Below are 15,488 nucleotides of genomic sequence, written 5' to 3'. Positions count from 1 at the left end.
AGAGAGGGCCTCCTCAGGGTGCCTCTGATCAAAGAATGTCGATTAGTGGCCCCCAGGGGGAGAGCGTTCTCTGTGCCAGACCTATGGAACCGCTTGCCGGTTGAGCTCCGGACGGCCCCCGACCTTCGCTCCTTCCGGCATGATCTAAAAACGTATCTATTTGAGCAATCTGACCTGGTCTGATGGGTTAGGGTTGGGGTTTTAAATACATCTTAATTATTGTTTTAACCTTGGGCATTTATTTAATCGCTTTTAACTTTTGTATCCTGTTTTTGTATTTATTGCCCTGTACACCGCCCTGAGTCCTTTGGGAGAAGGGCGGTATAAAAATATAATAAATAATAAATAATAATAATTGAAGTTTGCAACCCTTGAAAATAGGCAGCCAGTGGTTATGTATTGAGGCAAACCATAGAATTTTGGGAGGAATGTGCAAACCTGACTGGAAGCTCAAAGTGACATCCAACATCTGAAAATGAATATTAGACCCTATAAATTTCTAACAAAATGTTTGCCCTGACTTTTAGAACTTTATGGGTTGGAAGCCACTGCAGGATTTTTTTTCTGCTTGCTACTATTAGTGTCTTCCTTTTTTTTGTGGTTTAGCAGTTTAAAGCTTGTTTACCAAGTCTCCCTGACCAGATCAATTTTAATCTTGTGCCAGTAAGTGTGTCATTCACACACTTATGGCACAAAGGGGGGATTTGTCGGAAGGAAATATTAAAAGGGCAGAATATATTTCCCTAAAGGATTTTAAAAGCAGAAACCAACCTTGGCCCAAAGTCTTTCTGTCCCAAACAGAAACCAAGTCTTCAGGAATGCAGATGTGATAATCTTGTCAGGAAACTGGGATTAGGAAGAAAGATCAACATCAGCCACAGCCACAGGGAAGCAGGATATGACCCCTGGGACATAATAGGATTAACCCACCACCATCAGAATGCCAGAAAGGCACACCCAGACTCAGGTCAGAATACGTGACACAGGAAATAGAAAGCCTCAAACAAGAACAGGAAACAACCTCAAGAGCCCCAGAGGGTATAAAAACCCACTCCGCACAGGTGCTCAGCCTCTTTCTTCCAGAGCCATCTTTCTGTCTGGCTCTCCTCTTCAATAAACTGCAAACTTCTTTCTAAAGCAGTCGCCATGTTGTTTATTCCCGGCTTGGATGAATCATGATGACGACTTTTCCTTCAACAATTTGGCACCCCAGATGGGACTCCACACTAACCTCTCCAATGGACTGAGACTGGTAAGCCCCATGTTGCCGGCAGCAGACACATTGTGTCTGTGGATGGGTTTTCCAGGCCCTGCCCATGTGGAGCCAGGGTAGTAAAGGGAGTTTTGAGTTTGACCTCAAGGGCTGCTTTGGAAAGAAGGTGAAGGTGAGTACCTCTAACTTTTAACTTTAAAGTCCAGGGGAGTGAGAGAAATGTGTCTATGTTTCTGTGTGTGTGAGTGAGAAGACCCTTTTCCCAATCACAGTTGGATTTTGGTCCCTCTGGCTTTTCCTAGCAGCAGAAAGGATCTGTTCAAGTGGCAGACCCTAAAAAGCATGGGGGTTTGGCCAGAGCGCAGGAGCTTTTGTTAGGGAAAAGGGAAACATTGTATGAAAATGGAACGGAATGAGTGAATGAGAGAATTAGATTTGGGCAACCAGCTGGTTAGGCCCTGTAAGCAAAGCAAAGCAAAGTTAGGAAATTAAGCCACAAGCTTTCTGTCTGGCTCTCCTCTTCAATAAACTGCAAACTTCTTTCTAAAGCAGTCGCCATGTTGTTTATTCCCGGCTTGGATGAATCATGATGAAGACTTTTCCTTCAACAATACCATTTCAGATAAATCTTTGTCCAGTGTTTTTCCGAAAGCCTCCAGTGATCCACCGCTGTGGCCTTCCCAATCCCTACATTTCCACCTAGGAAAGGCCAGAGAAAGGATTCACCAACATCGCCCAGTCTTTGATGGGGACCCAAGAGCCGGGCCTGCATTGGTGTGCCTGCAGTTTTTGTGGTATGACACACAGTGTTTGTTTCACAGTGCTTCTCAACTGTGGCAACTTTAAGACGGGTGGGCTTCAACTCCCAGAATTAAAGTTAAGCAACGTCTTAAAATTGCCCAGGTTGAGAAACTCCGGCTCTGGTCATGATTTTCACAACTCTTTCAGAGCAGTCTTACATCAACAAAGAAGAATAGCTTAAAATTGTTCAGGGGTAATACAGGTAGTAATACCCCATTTATTCAGTGACCGTTTGAAGGTACAATGGCACTGAAAAATGGGACGTGTGACCAACTTTCACAGGACTCCAATATTTCAAACATATTCAACCTGTGTGATTCACTTAACAACCGCAGTGATTCACTTAACAATCGTGGCAAAAAAGATCATAAAATCAAGCACGATGCACTTAACAATTGCCTTGCGGGCAGAGACGGCCTCGGGACAGCTGGAAGGAAGCCCATCCCATCCGCTCGACGGCTCTGAGGGGGTGGCTTCTGCTGCTGCTCCGACTGGTCAACCATGCAGAGAAGCAGGAGGGGCAGCTGGTGCACGAGATCCACTGCCTCGTCGGGCTGCCAGCGAGCATCCGAGTTGGCTCCAGACCCCCGGCTGCCCCTTCACCTCTCTTGCATGGTTGACCGGTTCAAGCAGCAGCAGAAGCCACTCCCATCAAGAGCCCTCAAGTGGATGGGCCGGGCTCCCTTCCAGCCGCCCCGGGGCTGTCTCCACCCGCGTCACTGGGGCTCTGTGGCCAGTTTGCCATTATGCAGGACAGCCAGCATGCTGTGGCTGCTGATGGACCCCGTTGGCCCCCATGCGCTCGCTGGCCTCTGTGTGTGTGGGGGGGGCGTTGGTGTCAGGAAGCTGACCCGGATGCGAAGCTGTGCCAAAATATAAAAGGCAAAACATAAAAAGACAGCACTTGTGAATACATGAATGAACAAGGAATAATTCAAGCTAACATGTTTGTGGTTACATTTTTAGTTTTTCTCTCACCATGCATTCACCTATCAATTCAATCACTTTATCCAGTATATGTCTCTCCACTCACACTCATGGTTGAGGGCAGGATCTCATTTTTTCCTCTCTCTCTTCTTTTTTTTAAACTTTTTTTCTCTCTTCAAAATCTCTATTTGTTCTCTCCTCTAAGACAGTCTAGGAACCCAACCATCCGGGGGCAACAGAAGGGAGTTGAACCCTGCCAACACAGGCAGTCCTTATGTATGGAAAAGGTCCATCTCCTCCTTGTCAGTAAAACTGACAGCAGCAATAGGGAAATAACATGCTCCCTCAGAAAAAAAAAGGCCAACTCTTATCGATGGGAAAGATAGCAGGCACAAAAATTGATGGCAATCAACATATCATCTGAGCAAACAAGCTGACCCTTTATCTACGGGGAAGGTAGCACCAATGTTAGTTACTAACAAACAACACTGTCCCAACAAAGAAGCTGGCTCTTATCTATGAAAAAGGCAGCGTTCGCCATTAACTAAAAGGCCGACACAACTACAAAAACACAAAAAAATGCATAAAAGAATGTACGGTACAATAGGACATTGAATTTAATAGCTGGGACAGTGAAGCGTACAACAGGCCAGAACACACAGTTATAGCTGATTGACTGGAGAGTGCTGGCTCCTCCATGAGGCAATCTATGCTGCGATTGGCTGCTGTGGGTGTAAAGAGGGAGTTTCCTTTTTTCCCGCCTTTTTCTTCTTCTACCGTACCTCACAATGTTCCTGTGTTCCTGACTATCTCATCTGCTGTGAATATAAATGTAAAATATATTTATTTATATAAGGCTACAAGTTTGTGTCAGTGTCTCTAACTTCATCTGGACAGCTGCTACGCAATTCCAAGACAATTTCTATGGCGCAGTCTGTGGAGCAATGAGGGGGAAGTACAAGATATTCTCACTTGCCAAAGACCTCCTTTAACCCCTAGTATTCCTCCTCTGTGGTATGGGGGTGCCCCTTCTCTCGTCCACGTGGTGATGAAGCTCCAGTCTTTTCTTTAATGGGGGGGGAGCGAATTTGCATGACTCTATTTTCACTGCAGCCTCTTCACTTGGGTGCCTCAGAGAGAGTTTTAAAGTCTCTTTCACCCAATTTACCATGGGATCCCACTTTTCCCACCAAACCATTTGTTGATCGTTGATAGGGGCCACAACAAATCTAATAGTTTCTAGGTGGGTTGCAGTTTGGTTACACACCTGGAAGGACCCATCCCCGCTAGCCATCTAATTAAGAAATACTATAGGTACTATCCAGAAGATGGCAGAGGACAGGAAGGCCTGGAGGAACGTTGTCCATGGAGTTGCGATGGGTCGAACACGACTTTGCAACTAACAACATAGGTACTTTTATTTCATGTAGACATATCCCAAGGCATTGGATATATCCCAAATCTAACAGGGCTGTTAATGTGCCTTTCCATTTCGAGAAGACCACTGTTAACTCCTTTACTGGCTAGCCAGCAGCATTCTTGGGATGGCACTCGGGTTGAGAAAGGTGTGGTTTACTACAAGCCAAGTGAAATACAGTAGTGCAACGCCAGAACTTAAATTCGCGCACCAAAATCCCCAGTGTAAATTTTCCCTCCCGAAGGTGTCTCCCATTAGCTGGTCCCCTCATGTCCAGTCAAATTTAAGAGAGATGTTTTTGGAACTGTCTTCTGAGGAATGCAACTGCTCCTGAGACTGTGCTTGGAAAGGAATGGTGAACTTTTATTCCCCCCCCCCGAAGTATGCTCCCACTATTGGAGTAGCAGTATTCCACTATTGGAGGGGCTGCCACAAAGACGAGGGTTTCACGTTATTCTCCAAAGCACCAGATGGCAGGAGAAGAAACAATGGTTGGAAATTGAACAAAGAGAGAAGCAACCTGGAATTAAGGAGAAAGTTGCTGACAATGGGGACAATCAACCAGTGGAACAGCCTGCCACCAGAAATCGTGGTCGCTCCATCACTGGGAGTTTTTAAGAAGGGGCTAGACATTCACCTGTCTGAGACGGTATAGGTTCTCCTGCTTGAGCAGGGGGCTGGACTAGAAGACCTCCAAGGTCCCTTCCAGCTCTATTTTATTCAATACTGAAAGAAGCTCCCAAAGATGGGGGTTTCCCGATACTCCCATGTAACACCTCTGCTCCGCGAGCTGCATTGGCTCCCGGTTGCCCTCCGGGTGAGATTCAAGGTGCTTGTGATGACCTATAAAGCCCTAAATGGCTTGGGTCTGGGTTATCTGAGGAAACACCTGCTGCCGGCATCAAGCTCCCTTCGTCCAGTGCGCTCCCACAGGGAGGGTCTTCTCAGGGTACCGCCGGTAAGAGACTGCCGGCGGATAACACCCAGGGGGAGGGCCTTCTCAGTGGGTGCGCCTGCCCTTTGGAACCAGCTGCCAGTGGAGCTTAGGACCGCCCCCGACCTCCGTTCGTTCCGCCGGGACCTGAAGACCTGGCTCTTCGAGCTCTCTGGCCCAAGCTGAGAATTTTAATTTTAATTTTAACTGGGGTTTTATTTGTTCAGGGACGGATATAATTTTTTTTAATCTGTTTTTAACTTTTGTATTTTTTGTTTTAATCACCCTGTAAACCGCCCTGAGTCCTTCGGGAAAGGGCGGTATATAAATATAAATATAAATAAATAAATAAATAAATAAATAAATAAATAAATAAATAAATAAATAAATAAATAAATAAATAAATAAATAAATAAGTGTAGCAAAGGAGTATTGAGTTGGTGTCTGACACTGATGTTACCTAGCTGGGTCATGAAATGTCTATAAGAAGACCACCAAGATCAGAGAGCACCAAGGACCCCACAGTCTTCCTTCTCTTCCACTCCTCAAACACTCCTCCCTTCTAGCACTGATGATGTTCCCTAGTTGGGTCATGAAACGTCTGCAAGGAAACATCCAAGCTCAGAGAGCACCAAGGACCCCACATTCCTTTTCTTCCTCCTCCTCCTCCTCCTTCCTACAAACCCACTCCCTTCTATCACTGATGACAGGTAATGAAACCTTTCAAAGGATGGGAAGAAGTAGCCCTTTTCAAGAACAGAAAGAAAAAGGCCAGGAGAGACCAACAATTTGATGGAGTTTCTTTATTTAAAAGATTCTTATGGCTGTCCATCTTCAAACTCAACGCTGGGCAACTCACCACAACAAACCCCTCAATACTTTCTAGCTTTTAAACTTTCTGGAAATTCAACCCTTGTCTTAGCCACACCATGACCCCTGTGTAGTTTTCAAATTCCCTGCAGTTTGATCTCCCAGTTTAATTGGACACCCTTTTTCGGTGACCCCAAACTCCGTCTCGGTCCCTTCCCATCTTAAGTGGTCAGTCCCAGCAGCCTCTCGCTAAATTCCCAGAGCTTCTTGGCCAGCTGGTCATCGCAGGCTGATGGCCAGGGCTCTGAGACCTGACAGTCTACGAAATATCGCCCGCTCAGCCTCTCGATGCCCTCCTCGGTGGCGCAGTAGATGGAGGTCTGGGCGCCAGTGTTGCTGTCTCGGCTGAACATGAAGCTAATGAACCAAAACGACCAAAATATCCACCGTGGAAAGGAACGGCCAAGTTCGGTTCTAACAGCTCCTGAAAGCAAAAGTTGGTTGTGTGAACAGCCTGGGAAGGAAAGAAGAACCTTCCAGAGTGAGCCAGATGGAAGAGGAGGAGGAGGAGGAGGAGGAGGAGGAGGAGGAGGAGGAGGAGATCCCGAACGAACCCTTTGCACAACACCTGTTGCCCATTTGGCAGCCTTGAAGCAACTTATATTTTTCAGAAGGCCCAACATTGAAGTGAGTGGGCGATGCTGCAGACGGAGTATGCGTGTGTTTGTGTACATCTGCGTCCTGAATTGCCCATCTGAATGCACTGTCGTACTTTCCAATAGATAATATTACATAACGATGTTCTGTTTGTTCCCTGAGTTGGTTAAAATAGTGCTTATATGCGTGTGTTTCACAGAACTAGCTGGCTAATACAAGTACTCCTGTATAAGACCCCGGTTTGTTTACCGACCGTTCAAAGTTACGAGGCGTCAACCGTCCCATTGGTAAATGCAACAAAAGAAACGCCTGGGACATGATTTTACCAACACTATAACTTTACTCATAATCAAAACATAGGCACAGTTCTGAAGTTTTGGGGCAAAAACCAGGATAAGTAAAATCTCCAGAGGAATAAAAAGAGAAGGAAGAGGAGGATGAGGAGGAAGGATGGGAAGAAGGGAAAGGGCAGAAGGAGGAAGACAAAGAGGAGAAAGAGACTGGGAAAAACCTCATCCTTGCCTTAGGGAGCGGGTCGGACTAGAAGACCTCCAAGGGCCCTTCACCCCTAAGATTCTATGATTCTAGACCCGGGAGGGTGGGAGACATCTCCCTCCCCAGTGGTGCTCAATGGAGGAAACTCCCAGGGTGGCTCTGCAGGGGGGGAGCCCCCAGTGGGAGAGAAATGCCTGGTGGAGCCCCAGACGGACCTGGGGGTTGTCTCCATCTTGGGCTCCTTTGAGCCGGACTTCCACTCACCTGGATGAACCACGTAGCAGGTGACGTTGGTTCCTTCCAGCCGGTTGGCCAACTCTCGCGCATGGAGAAGGTTGGCTAGTTTGCTGTTGCAGTACGATTGTAGGGCCTGCCACATCCCCTCCCCCGGCTTGTGGACGGTCCCAAAGTCGATCTTCCCAAAGTAATGCATACTCGAGGACACAATTACAACCCGGCTCGGGGTGCAGCGCTTCAGCCGGTCCAGGAGCAAGTGGGTCAGCAAGAAGTGGGCCAAGTGGTTGACCTGGAAGGCCTGATCAAAACCATCAGCTGTCTGGCCAGCCTCAAAGACCCCTGCCAAAAAAGTAAACAGATTCTAGGAGTCTACACACCTTACGACCGGTAACTTTGTGATCATTCGAGGTTACGACACACGTAATTACCAAAAGGTAGCCACGACCCGGTTCAAAAGTTCCAGTGTCTCCCCCTTGTGGCCGCATTGGGCTCTTGACAACAGGCCTGCCCTTGGCAATGTGTCAAACGACTATGATTTATGACATTTTTGTCCAAAAATGGTACTTGTAGTTTTCAGCAAAAACACCTGATTGTAAACAATCGGTTCACCAAGGAGATGATGAGTTCAAGTCCCACCTTAGCCATGAAATCCAGCTGGGTGACTTTGGGCCAATCACCAGGAGACAGTGAGTTCTAGTCCTGCCTGAGGCATGATCTCAGCTGGGTGACTTTGGGCCAATCACCGGGAGACAGTGAGGTTTAGTCCCACTTTAGACAAGAAACCCATCTGGGTGACTTTGGGCCAATCACCAGGAGACGGTGAGTTCTAGTCCTGCCTGAGGCATGATCCCAGCTGGGTGACTTTGGGCCAATCACCGAGAGACAGTGAGTTCTAGTCCCACTTTAGACAAGAAACCCATCTGGGTGACTTTGGGCCAATCACAAGGAGACGGTGAATTCTAGTCCCGCCTTAGCTACAAAAGCCATCTGGGTGACCTTGGGCCAATCACCAGGAGATGGGGAGTTCTAGTCCTGCCTTAGGCATGGGAACTGGCTGGGTGACTTTGGGCTAGTCTCTGTCTCTGTCTCTCTTGCAGGGTTATTGTTGTGGGAAAGTAGGAGGAAGTTGTGTTGGATCTGTTCGCTGCCTTAAGTTACTTGTAAAAATAATAATAAAGGCAGGATACAAAAAACAAACAAAGAGGAGAGCGCTGCTTCTGAAGTCACGGCCAAACCCCCGAAGGAAGAGAAATCCTGGAGACCCCCACAATATTCCCTCGCCCAGATACCCCGGTGGGGGGGGGTCTGCTCAGCACCCACCGGCATTGTTGATGAGGATGTCCAAACGGGGCTCCGATTTTAAGAAGGTCTGTGCAAAAGCTCGCACGGAGTTGAGGTTGGCCAGATCCAGGATCATCAGGATCACCTCCGAGTTTCCGCTTTCCTGGAAAAAGGAGCAGAAGGAATCCTGAGAAGAATCGGGATCGGGTGCGGCTTCAAAGGCTGATCCCAGTTTACTCTCCTTCTACATATGTCTGCTCACCTCCTCACAATCACAGGTATATAACAGGGGTCCCCAACACCTGTGGACTATTACCAGGCTGTGACCCGTTGGGAACTGGGCTGCCGAAGTGGCAGGCTAGTGCGTGAAACTTCATTTGCACAAACGTGGGGATTTAAGACTACAATCCTTGCCCCACTGTCGAAACCGCTGAAGGCGACGCCGCCAGCCCGCCGAAGCGAAAAGGTTGAGGACCCCTGGTGGTGTTATAGCAAAACGACACAGGCAGCCCTCGACTTTTTACCAACTATTCGTTTAGTAATGCAAGTTACAATGCAAGTATAGGGAAGCTGGATTCATTTAACAACCGTGTGACTCCCTTAACAACTCCAGCGATTTGCTTAACAACCATGGCAAAAAAAAAAGTCATAAAATTTGATGTGGCCCAACTGTGGTCGTAAGTGAAGGACTGCCTGTATAGAACCACTAATCTTACAAACAATTCTGGGCAGCTCACAATCAAAATGTTATAACGACATAAAAATCGTAATAAAGCTATGAAATCGGAAAGAATGAATGCTCAAATAGATATTGGTGATCTTGAGGTGAACGCTGGAAAGGATCTACAAAGAGAGAGGGGTGGACCTCTGTATATGAATGAATAGAATAGAGCTGGAAGGGACCTTGGAGGTCTTCTAGTCCAGCCCCCTGCTCAATGTTCATTGTCAGGTAATCCTTGACTTACGACCACAATCGAGCCCAAATTTCTGTTGCTAAGTGAGAGGGTTGTCTCAGGGTTAAATGAGTCTTGCCCCATTTTACGGCCGTTCCGGCCACAGTTAAGAGAATCACTGCAGTCCTTAAGTGAGTAACCTGGTTGTTAAGTGAATCCAGCTTCTTCCCCATTGACTTTGCTTGTCAGAAGGTCGCAAAAGGGGTCACATGACCCCGGGATGCTGCAACTGTGATAAGTACGAGTCAGGTGCAAAGCACACGGATTTTGATCACATGACTATGGAGATGTTGCAATGGTGATGTGAAAAATGTCCATAAGTCAGTTTTTTTCAGCACCGATGTAACTTGGAAGAGTCACTAAGTAAACTGTTGTAAGTTGAGGACTACAGGGTGTAACGTCTTTTCCATTGGGAATCTACAGTGTGAATCTACAGTGATTTTATAATGGTTTTATCCTAACTCAGGGATAGGCAACCTTGGCTCTTTTATGACTCGTGGACTTCAACTCCCAGAATTCCTGAGCCAGCCATGCTGAGGGGAAAGGGAGAGGTTTCCAAGCTGAGCCATGCTGGCTCAGGAATTCTGGGAGCTGAAGTCCACCAGTCATAAAGGGGGCCATAGTTCCCCACTCCTGTCCTAGACAATACCCTAAACCAGGGGTAGGCAACCTTGGCTCTTTTATAACCGGTGGACTTCAACTCCCAGAATTCCTGAGCCAGCCATGCTGAGGGGAAAGCAAGAGGTTGCCATACTGAGCCATCCTGACTCATGAATTATGGGAGTTGAAGTCCACAAGTCATAAAACAGCCAAGGTTGCCTACCCCTGTCCTAACTTAATTTACCGTGCTTAATAAATGAATAACAACCATCAGGAAAACAAGTTGATGAAGAAAAAAGGAAGGAAGGAGAGACTCGCACGGCAGGCGCTTACCCGTCTGATGTCGTACACAGCCAATTCTCCTCTTGCTTTGTTGCGGCAGGCCAGAATGACACGGGCGCCTCTCCGGGCCAGATCCACCGCTGTGGCCTTCCCGATCCCAGTATTTCCACCTAGGAAAGGGCAGAGAAAGGATTCACAGAGATCGCCCAGCCTTTGATGGGGACCCAAGAGCCGGGCCTGCATTTGTGTGCCCACAATTTTTGTGGTGTCGTACAGCGAAGCACTTGTTTTGCTGTGTATTTCAACCTTGGCAACTTTAAGACGGGTGGACTTCAACTCCCGGAATTAAAGTTAAGCAGCAACTTAAAGTTGCACAATGGTTAAATTGATTGTTTTATTCAAAGAGGAGAATGTATTTATTTTTATTTTTTAATTTGGATATCACTTCTGAATTTTGTGCTTGTGAAGAAAAAAAAATTGAAACTTTGACTTGGTTTTGCCGATTAGATATATTTGTGCTTATTGAAATATAGAAATGAGTAGTAGCTATATACTAATGTGTAAAAGTAAAAAGTTGGGGTTGTAATGTTGTTATTTTGTACTGTACTAAAAGGAGTTAGAAGTCAATGTTTCTTTCTTTCTTTGTACCTCATATTTTATTTCCCCTTCTCTTTTTCCTTCCTATAATTTCCTACTTTTATTTTTCTTTGTATATTTGTTTTTGTTAGCTGCGAAGTCATGTCCAACCCATCGCGACCCTATGGACAACGTTCCTCCAGGCCTTCCTGTCCTCGACCATCTTCTGGCGTCCATTTAGGCTCAGGCCTCCTGCTTCAGTGACTCCATCCAGCTACCTCCTTCTCTGTCGTCCCCTTCTTCTCTTGCCCTCCACCTTTCCCAGCATGAGGCTCTTCTCCAATGAGTCCTTCCTTCTCATTAGGTGGCCAAAGTATTTGAGTTTCATCTTTGTATATTATACCTTGTTAAAACAATAAAGGTCATGAGTCAAAATTATAATGGGGCTGGAAAAAAAGTGACTTAAGACCGTTTTTCATATTATGACCCTTGCAGCATCCCCATGGGTCCTCGAAAAGGGCCACTTTGTAGTGAGATAAGTGGTGAATAACCTTAATAATAAAAACATTTTAAAAATGGGATGCAATGTTTCTATCATACCAGAAGATGGCGCAGGTCTCCCAACACTGGCTCTGCAGGATGTCACGTCTTTACTAACAAAAGTTACCAAACAATTTGAAGATCAGTGATTACATTAATACACGGATGAGAGTAGCTAGCTAACTAATCCTCTTTTCTGTCTGTTCAGTACAGCAACCAAACAGGACAGGTAGAGGATAATTAGGACTGCAGAAATAACAACTGCAACCAGCCTGCCTTTCATAGAAAACCTGTATACCCTGCAGGTCAAAAGGAGAGCTAAAAAATGTCTACACACCCCTTGGATCCTGGACATAAGCCGTTTCCATTATTCTCCTCAGGACACACTAGAGAGCATTGCACGCCAAAACAACTAGACACAGAGACTGTTTTTTTTCCCTCCTGCCATCACTCTGAACACCTACAGTACCGTGCAAAGGTTTTAGGCAGTTGTGCAAAAATGCTGTAAATTAAGTATGCTTTCAGAAATAGAAGTGTTCATAGTTTATTTTTATCAATTAAGAAAATGTAAAGTTATTGAGCAGAAGAGAAAGCCAAATCACACCCATATGGCTTGGGTCCGGGATATTTGAGGGAACACCTGCTGCCGGCATCAAGCTCCCTTCGTCCTGTGCGCTCCCACAGGGAGGGTCTCCTCAGGGTACCGCCGGCGGACAATACCCAGGGGGAGGGCCTTCTCTGTGGGTGCGCCGGCCCTTTGGAACCAGCTGCCTGTAGAGCTTAGGACTGCCCCTGACCTTCGATCATTCCGCCAGGACCTGAAGACCTGGCTCTTCGAGCTTTCTGGCCTAGACTGAGAGTATTAACTGGGGTTTTAATTGTATTTTTAATTGTAATTGGGTTATATTTCAAGGTTAGTGTAATTATTTTAATTGTTTTTAATTTTTGTAACTTGTTGCATTGTTTTAAAAAACCTTGTGAACTGAGTCCTACGGGAGAAGGGCGGTATATAAGTTTAATAAAATAAAAAATAAATAAAATAAATTTGCGGTGGCCACCCTTTGCCCTCAAAACAGCATCAATTCTTACACTTGCAAACTTGCACAAAGTCAGCGATTTTGTCCAGTTAGAGTCAGGTAGATGATTAACCTATCTATGACAGGTGATCCTTGAGGCACAACAAGCTATTTAACGAATGTTTGAACTTGCAACATACACCCCAAAAGCTAAAAAAAAGTTGCAAAGTTGCAAACTCTGCAAAGCCCCTGCGGTCATTCGCCCTTGCGACCGACAGCAGAAACCCTCCAGCACCAAAGGTGCTTTTTTCAGGAAGCAACTGGACTTTCTTGTTTTCCTTTGAAGACGTTTCACTTCTCATCCCAGAAGCTTCTTCAGCTCTGGCTGGAGGGTGGGGGAACGGAAGGATTTATACTCCTTGCTGACAGCTGGTCATTTGCCTTCTTTTAGAGAGTCGTTGAGGTCACCTGGAGGTTTATCTGTGTCCTCAGGGTCACCCTAATGGTGCTTCTTGGAGCAGCTGGAAGGATTGTGTTGCACACCCATTTGCACTACTCAGGTGACCCTGAGGACACAGCTAAATCTCCAAGTGGCCTCAACTAAAAGAAGGCAAATGACCAGCTGTCTGCAAGGAGTATAAATCCTCCCATTCTCCACCATCCAGTCAGAGCTGAGTAAGTTTCTTGGATGAGAAGTGAAAGGTATAAGAAGGATAGAATACAGCTGGAAGGGACCTTGGAGGCCATCTAGTCCAGCCCCGCAGGAGAATCTATACCATGGGTTTCACACTCGCGCCACGTCACGTGATGTATCATGACTCTTTTTTTTGCATTGCCGCCAACGGGGTGTGATGAAACCGGCCCGCAAGCCGGCAGTTTTGACACCCCTGATCTATACCATCTCAGACAAGTGGCTGTCCGGCCTCTTCTTACAAACCTCCAGTGTTGGAGCACCCACCACTTCTGGAGGCCAGCTGTTCCACTGGTTAACTGTCCTCACTGGTCAGGAAATTCCTCCTTAATTCCGGGTTGCTTCTCTGCTTGATTAGATTCCCATCCCTTGCTTCTTGTCCCGCCTTTGGAGAGGACTTGGGCCGCCTTTGCCATCTTCAGAGAAAACGAAGGAAGTCCAGCCGCCTCCGGGGAAAGCGCTCATCTTCTGGGGGTCTCGGGGTGGAGAAGGCCCCTCCCTCGCTGGGCCCACGTGAAACCTCCTTTCCGCCCGTGCTTCCGTTGCAAGCCTTTCGTCTCCAGCCAGCAGAAACCGCTTGAGGCTGCTCTTCCGCCGGCGGAGCTCAGAAGGAAACCGCGCCGACGAAGGGCTGGCTGGAGAAGGAAGGCTGGCGAGGCGGCCGAAGAGGTCCCGTCCTTCCCAGGCTCCCCCCACCCCCGCCCGGCTGGTCCAGGCAGGGGTCTCCGGCAGCGCAGCAGGGAACCTTCTCCCTTGCTCTCCCGACCCCCGTCCTTCCTTCCCGGGCAGGGGTCCCAGGCAGCCCCCGGGGACGGCTGGTCTCTGCGGACCCTCCCTCTTCAGCTGCTCTTCTTTCGCTTCTCACCTGCTTGATGCCAAAGGGGCTTTCCTGGGTTTCTCAATGCCCCCAGCCCAGCCCCGACGGGTGGGAGCGCAGCAGATCCCCGGAGACCCACCCCCACCCCGATGCAGACGACCCACCCCCCAACCCGCAGCCGACCTGTGATGAGAACCGTCTTGCCCCGCAGGCTGACCGCGTTCCGGCACCGGGTGGCCGCCACCAACTTGTAGTAGAGCAGCGCGTAGAGCCCCAGCAGCAGCGCCGCGCCCGCCGCCAGCGCTCCCGCCGCCTCCATGGCCCACGACTACTTCCCTTTCGCCCGGAGGGGCCCCGCCCCGCGTGGGAAAGCCCCGCCCACACGCAGAGATCCCCTCCCTCTTGCCCTCCCCTTGGATACAGCAATGGTCGTAAGTGTGAACCAGTTGCCAAGCGTCCGAGTTTTGACCACGTGAGCCTGGGATGCCGCAACCGCCATAAGTACATGCCAGTTGCCAAGGGTCTGAATTTTGATCACGTGACCACGTGGACGCTGCAGCCGTCATAAGTACGTGCCAGTTGCCAAGCGTCCCGATTTTGATCACATGACCACAGGGATGCTGTGACGGTCGTTAAGTGGGAAAAAAGGGTCATAGGTCCCTTTTTTTAAAGTACTGTTGTAACTTCAAACGGTCGCTAAACGAAAGGTGGTAACGCAGGGACTGCCTCTACATTCAAATAAAAAATATTAATGACTTTTCGGTCTTTTTCCCCCAGTTGGTTCAAAGAGTGTGGGTGTGAACATGAAACAATTGTGGAGACGTTATTCTTCCTTTGTTACTCTTAATGGTTAGCCTTTGCAATCATGGGGGAGGGGTAAGAGCAGACCTAGTGGTGGGATTCAAATATGTGAACAACCAGTTGTCTGGGTGGATGCCACTTCCGAAGTCCATTCTGGGCCTGGGCAACAAGTGGTACGAACTGGCTGAATCCACCACTGCGCATGCACGCACACGCGCGTGCGCACACACACACACACACACAGAGATAGAGAGCAATTTCAGAGCCTCACATGGCACAGGAACAAATCTGCCCCTGTTTTAGGCCACGATAATAACTGGCGTTCCGGCTGCCAGGATCCTTCGTGCCTGTGATGGGCTGGAAAGCGCCAGATGGAGAGAGATTTAGCTCAGCCTTTCTGAACAAATCCTTTCTTCGTCCTTTCACAGATTCTAATAATG

At 47.8% G+C, this 15,488-nt stretch overlaps 1 protein-coding gene across 3 annotated transcripts; it reads right to left on the bottom strand.

Annotated features, from left to right (window-relative positions):
- Positions 1 to 6,085: 6,085 nt before the first annotated feature.
- Positions 6,086 to 14,566, bottom strand: DHRS13 (dehydrogenase/reductase 13; the record flags this gene model as incomplete). 3 transcript variants are annotated; one of them, XM_081338236.1, is made up of 6 exons in its annotated part: positions 6,086 to 6,586; positions 7,519 to 7,830; positions 8,812 to 8,935; positions 10,659 to 10,777; positions 11,303 to 11,586; positions 13,677 to 14,330. In XM_081338236.1, the coding sequence occupies 5 exons, from the start codon at positions 11,418 to 11,420 to the stop codon at positions 6,324 to 6,326; spliced, it is 936 nt and encodes a 311-aa protein (XP_081194362.1). In that variant the 3' UTR covers positions 6,086 to 6,323. The 3 variants fall into 3 exon arrangements, with proteins under 3 accessions (XP_081194362.1, XP_081194361.1, XP_081194360.1); XM_081338235.1 differs by having other exon boundaries at positions 13,698 to 14,330; XM_081338234.1 differs by lacking the exons at positions 11,303 to 11,586; positions 13,677 to 14,330 and adding an exon at positions 14,431 to 14,566.
- Between the last annotated feature and the right edge of the window lie 922 nt (positions 14,567 to 15,488).

This window comes from Vipera berus, assembly GCF_964194415.1.
Source record: "Vipera berus genome assembly, chromosome: 1".
Lineage (NCBI taxonomy): Eukaryota > Metazoa > Chordata > Lepidosauria > Squamata > Viperidae > Vipera > Vipera berus.
The sequence above is the reverse complement of the archived record's forward strand: the minus strand, read 5'-3'. Positions and strand labels throughout refer to the sequence as shown.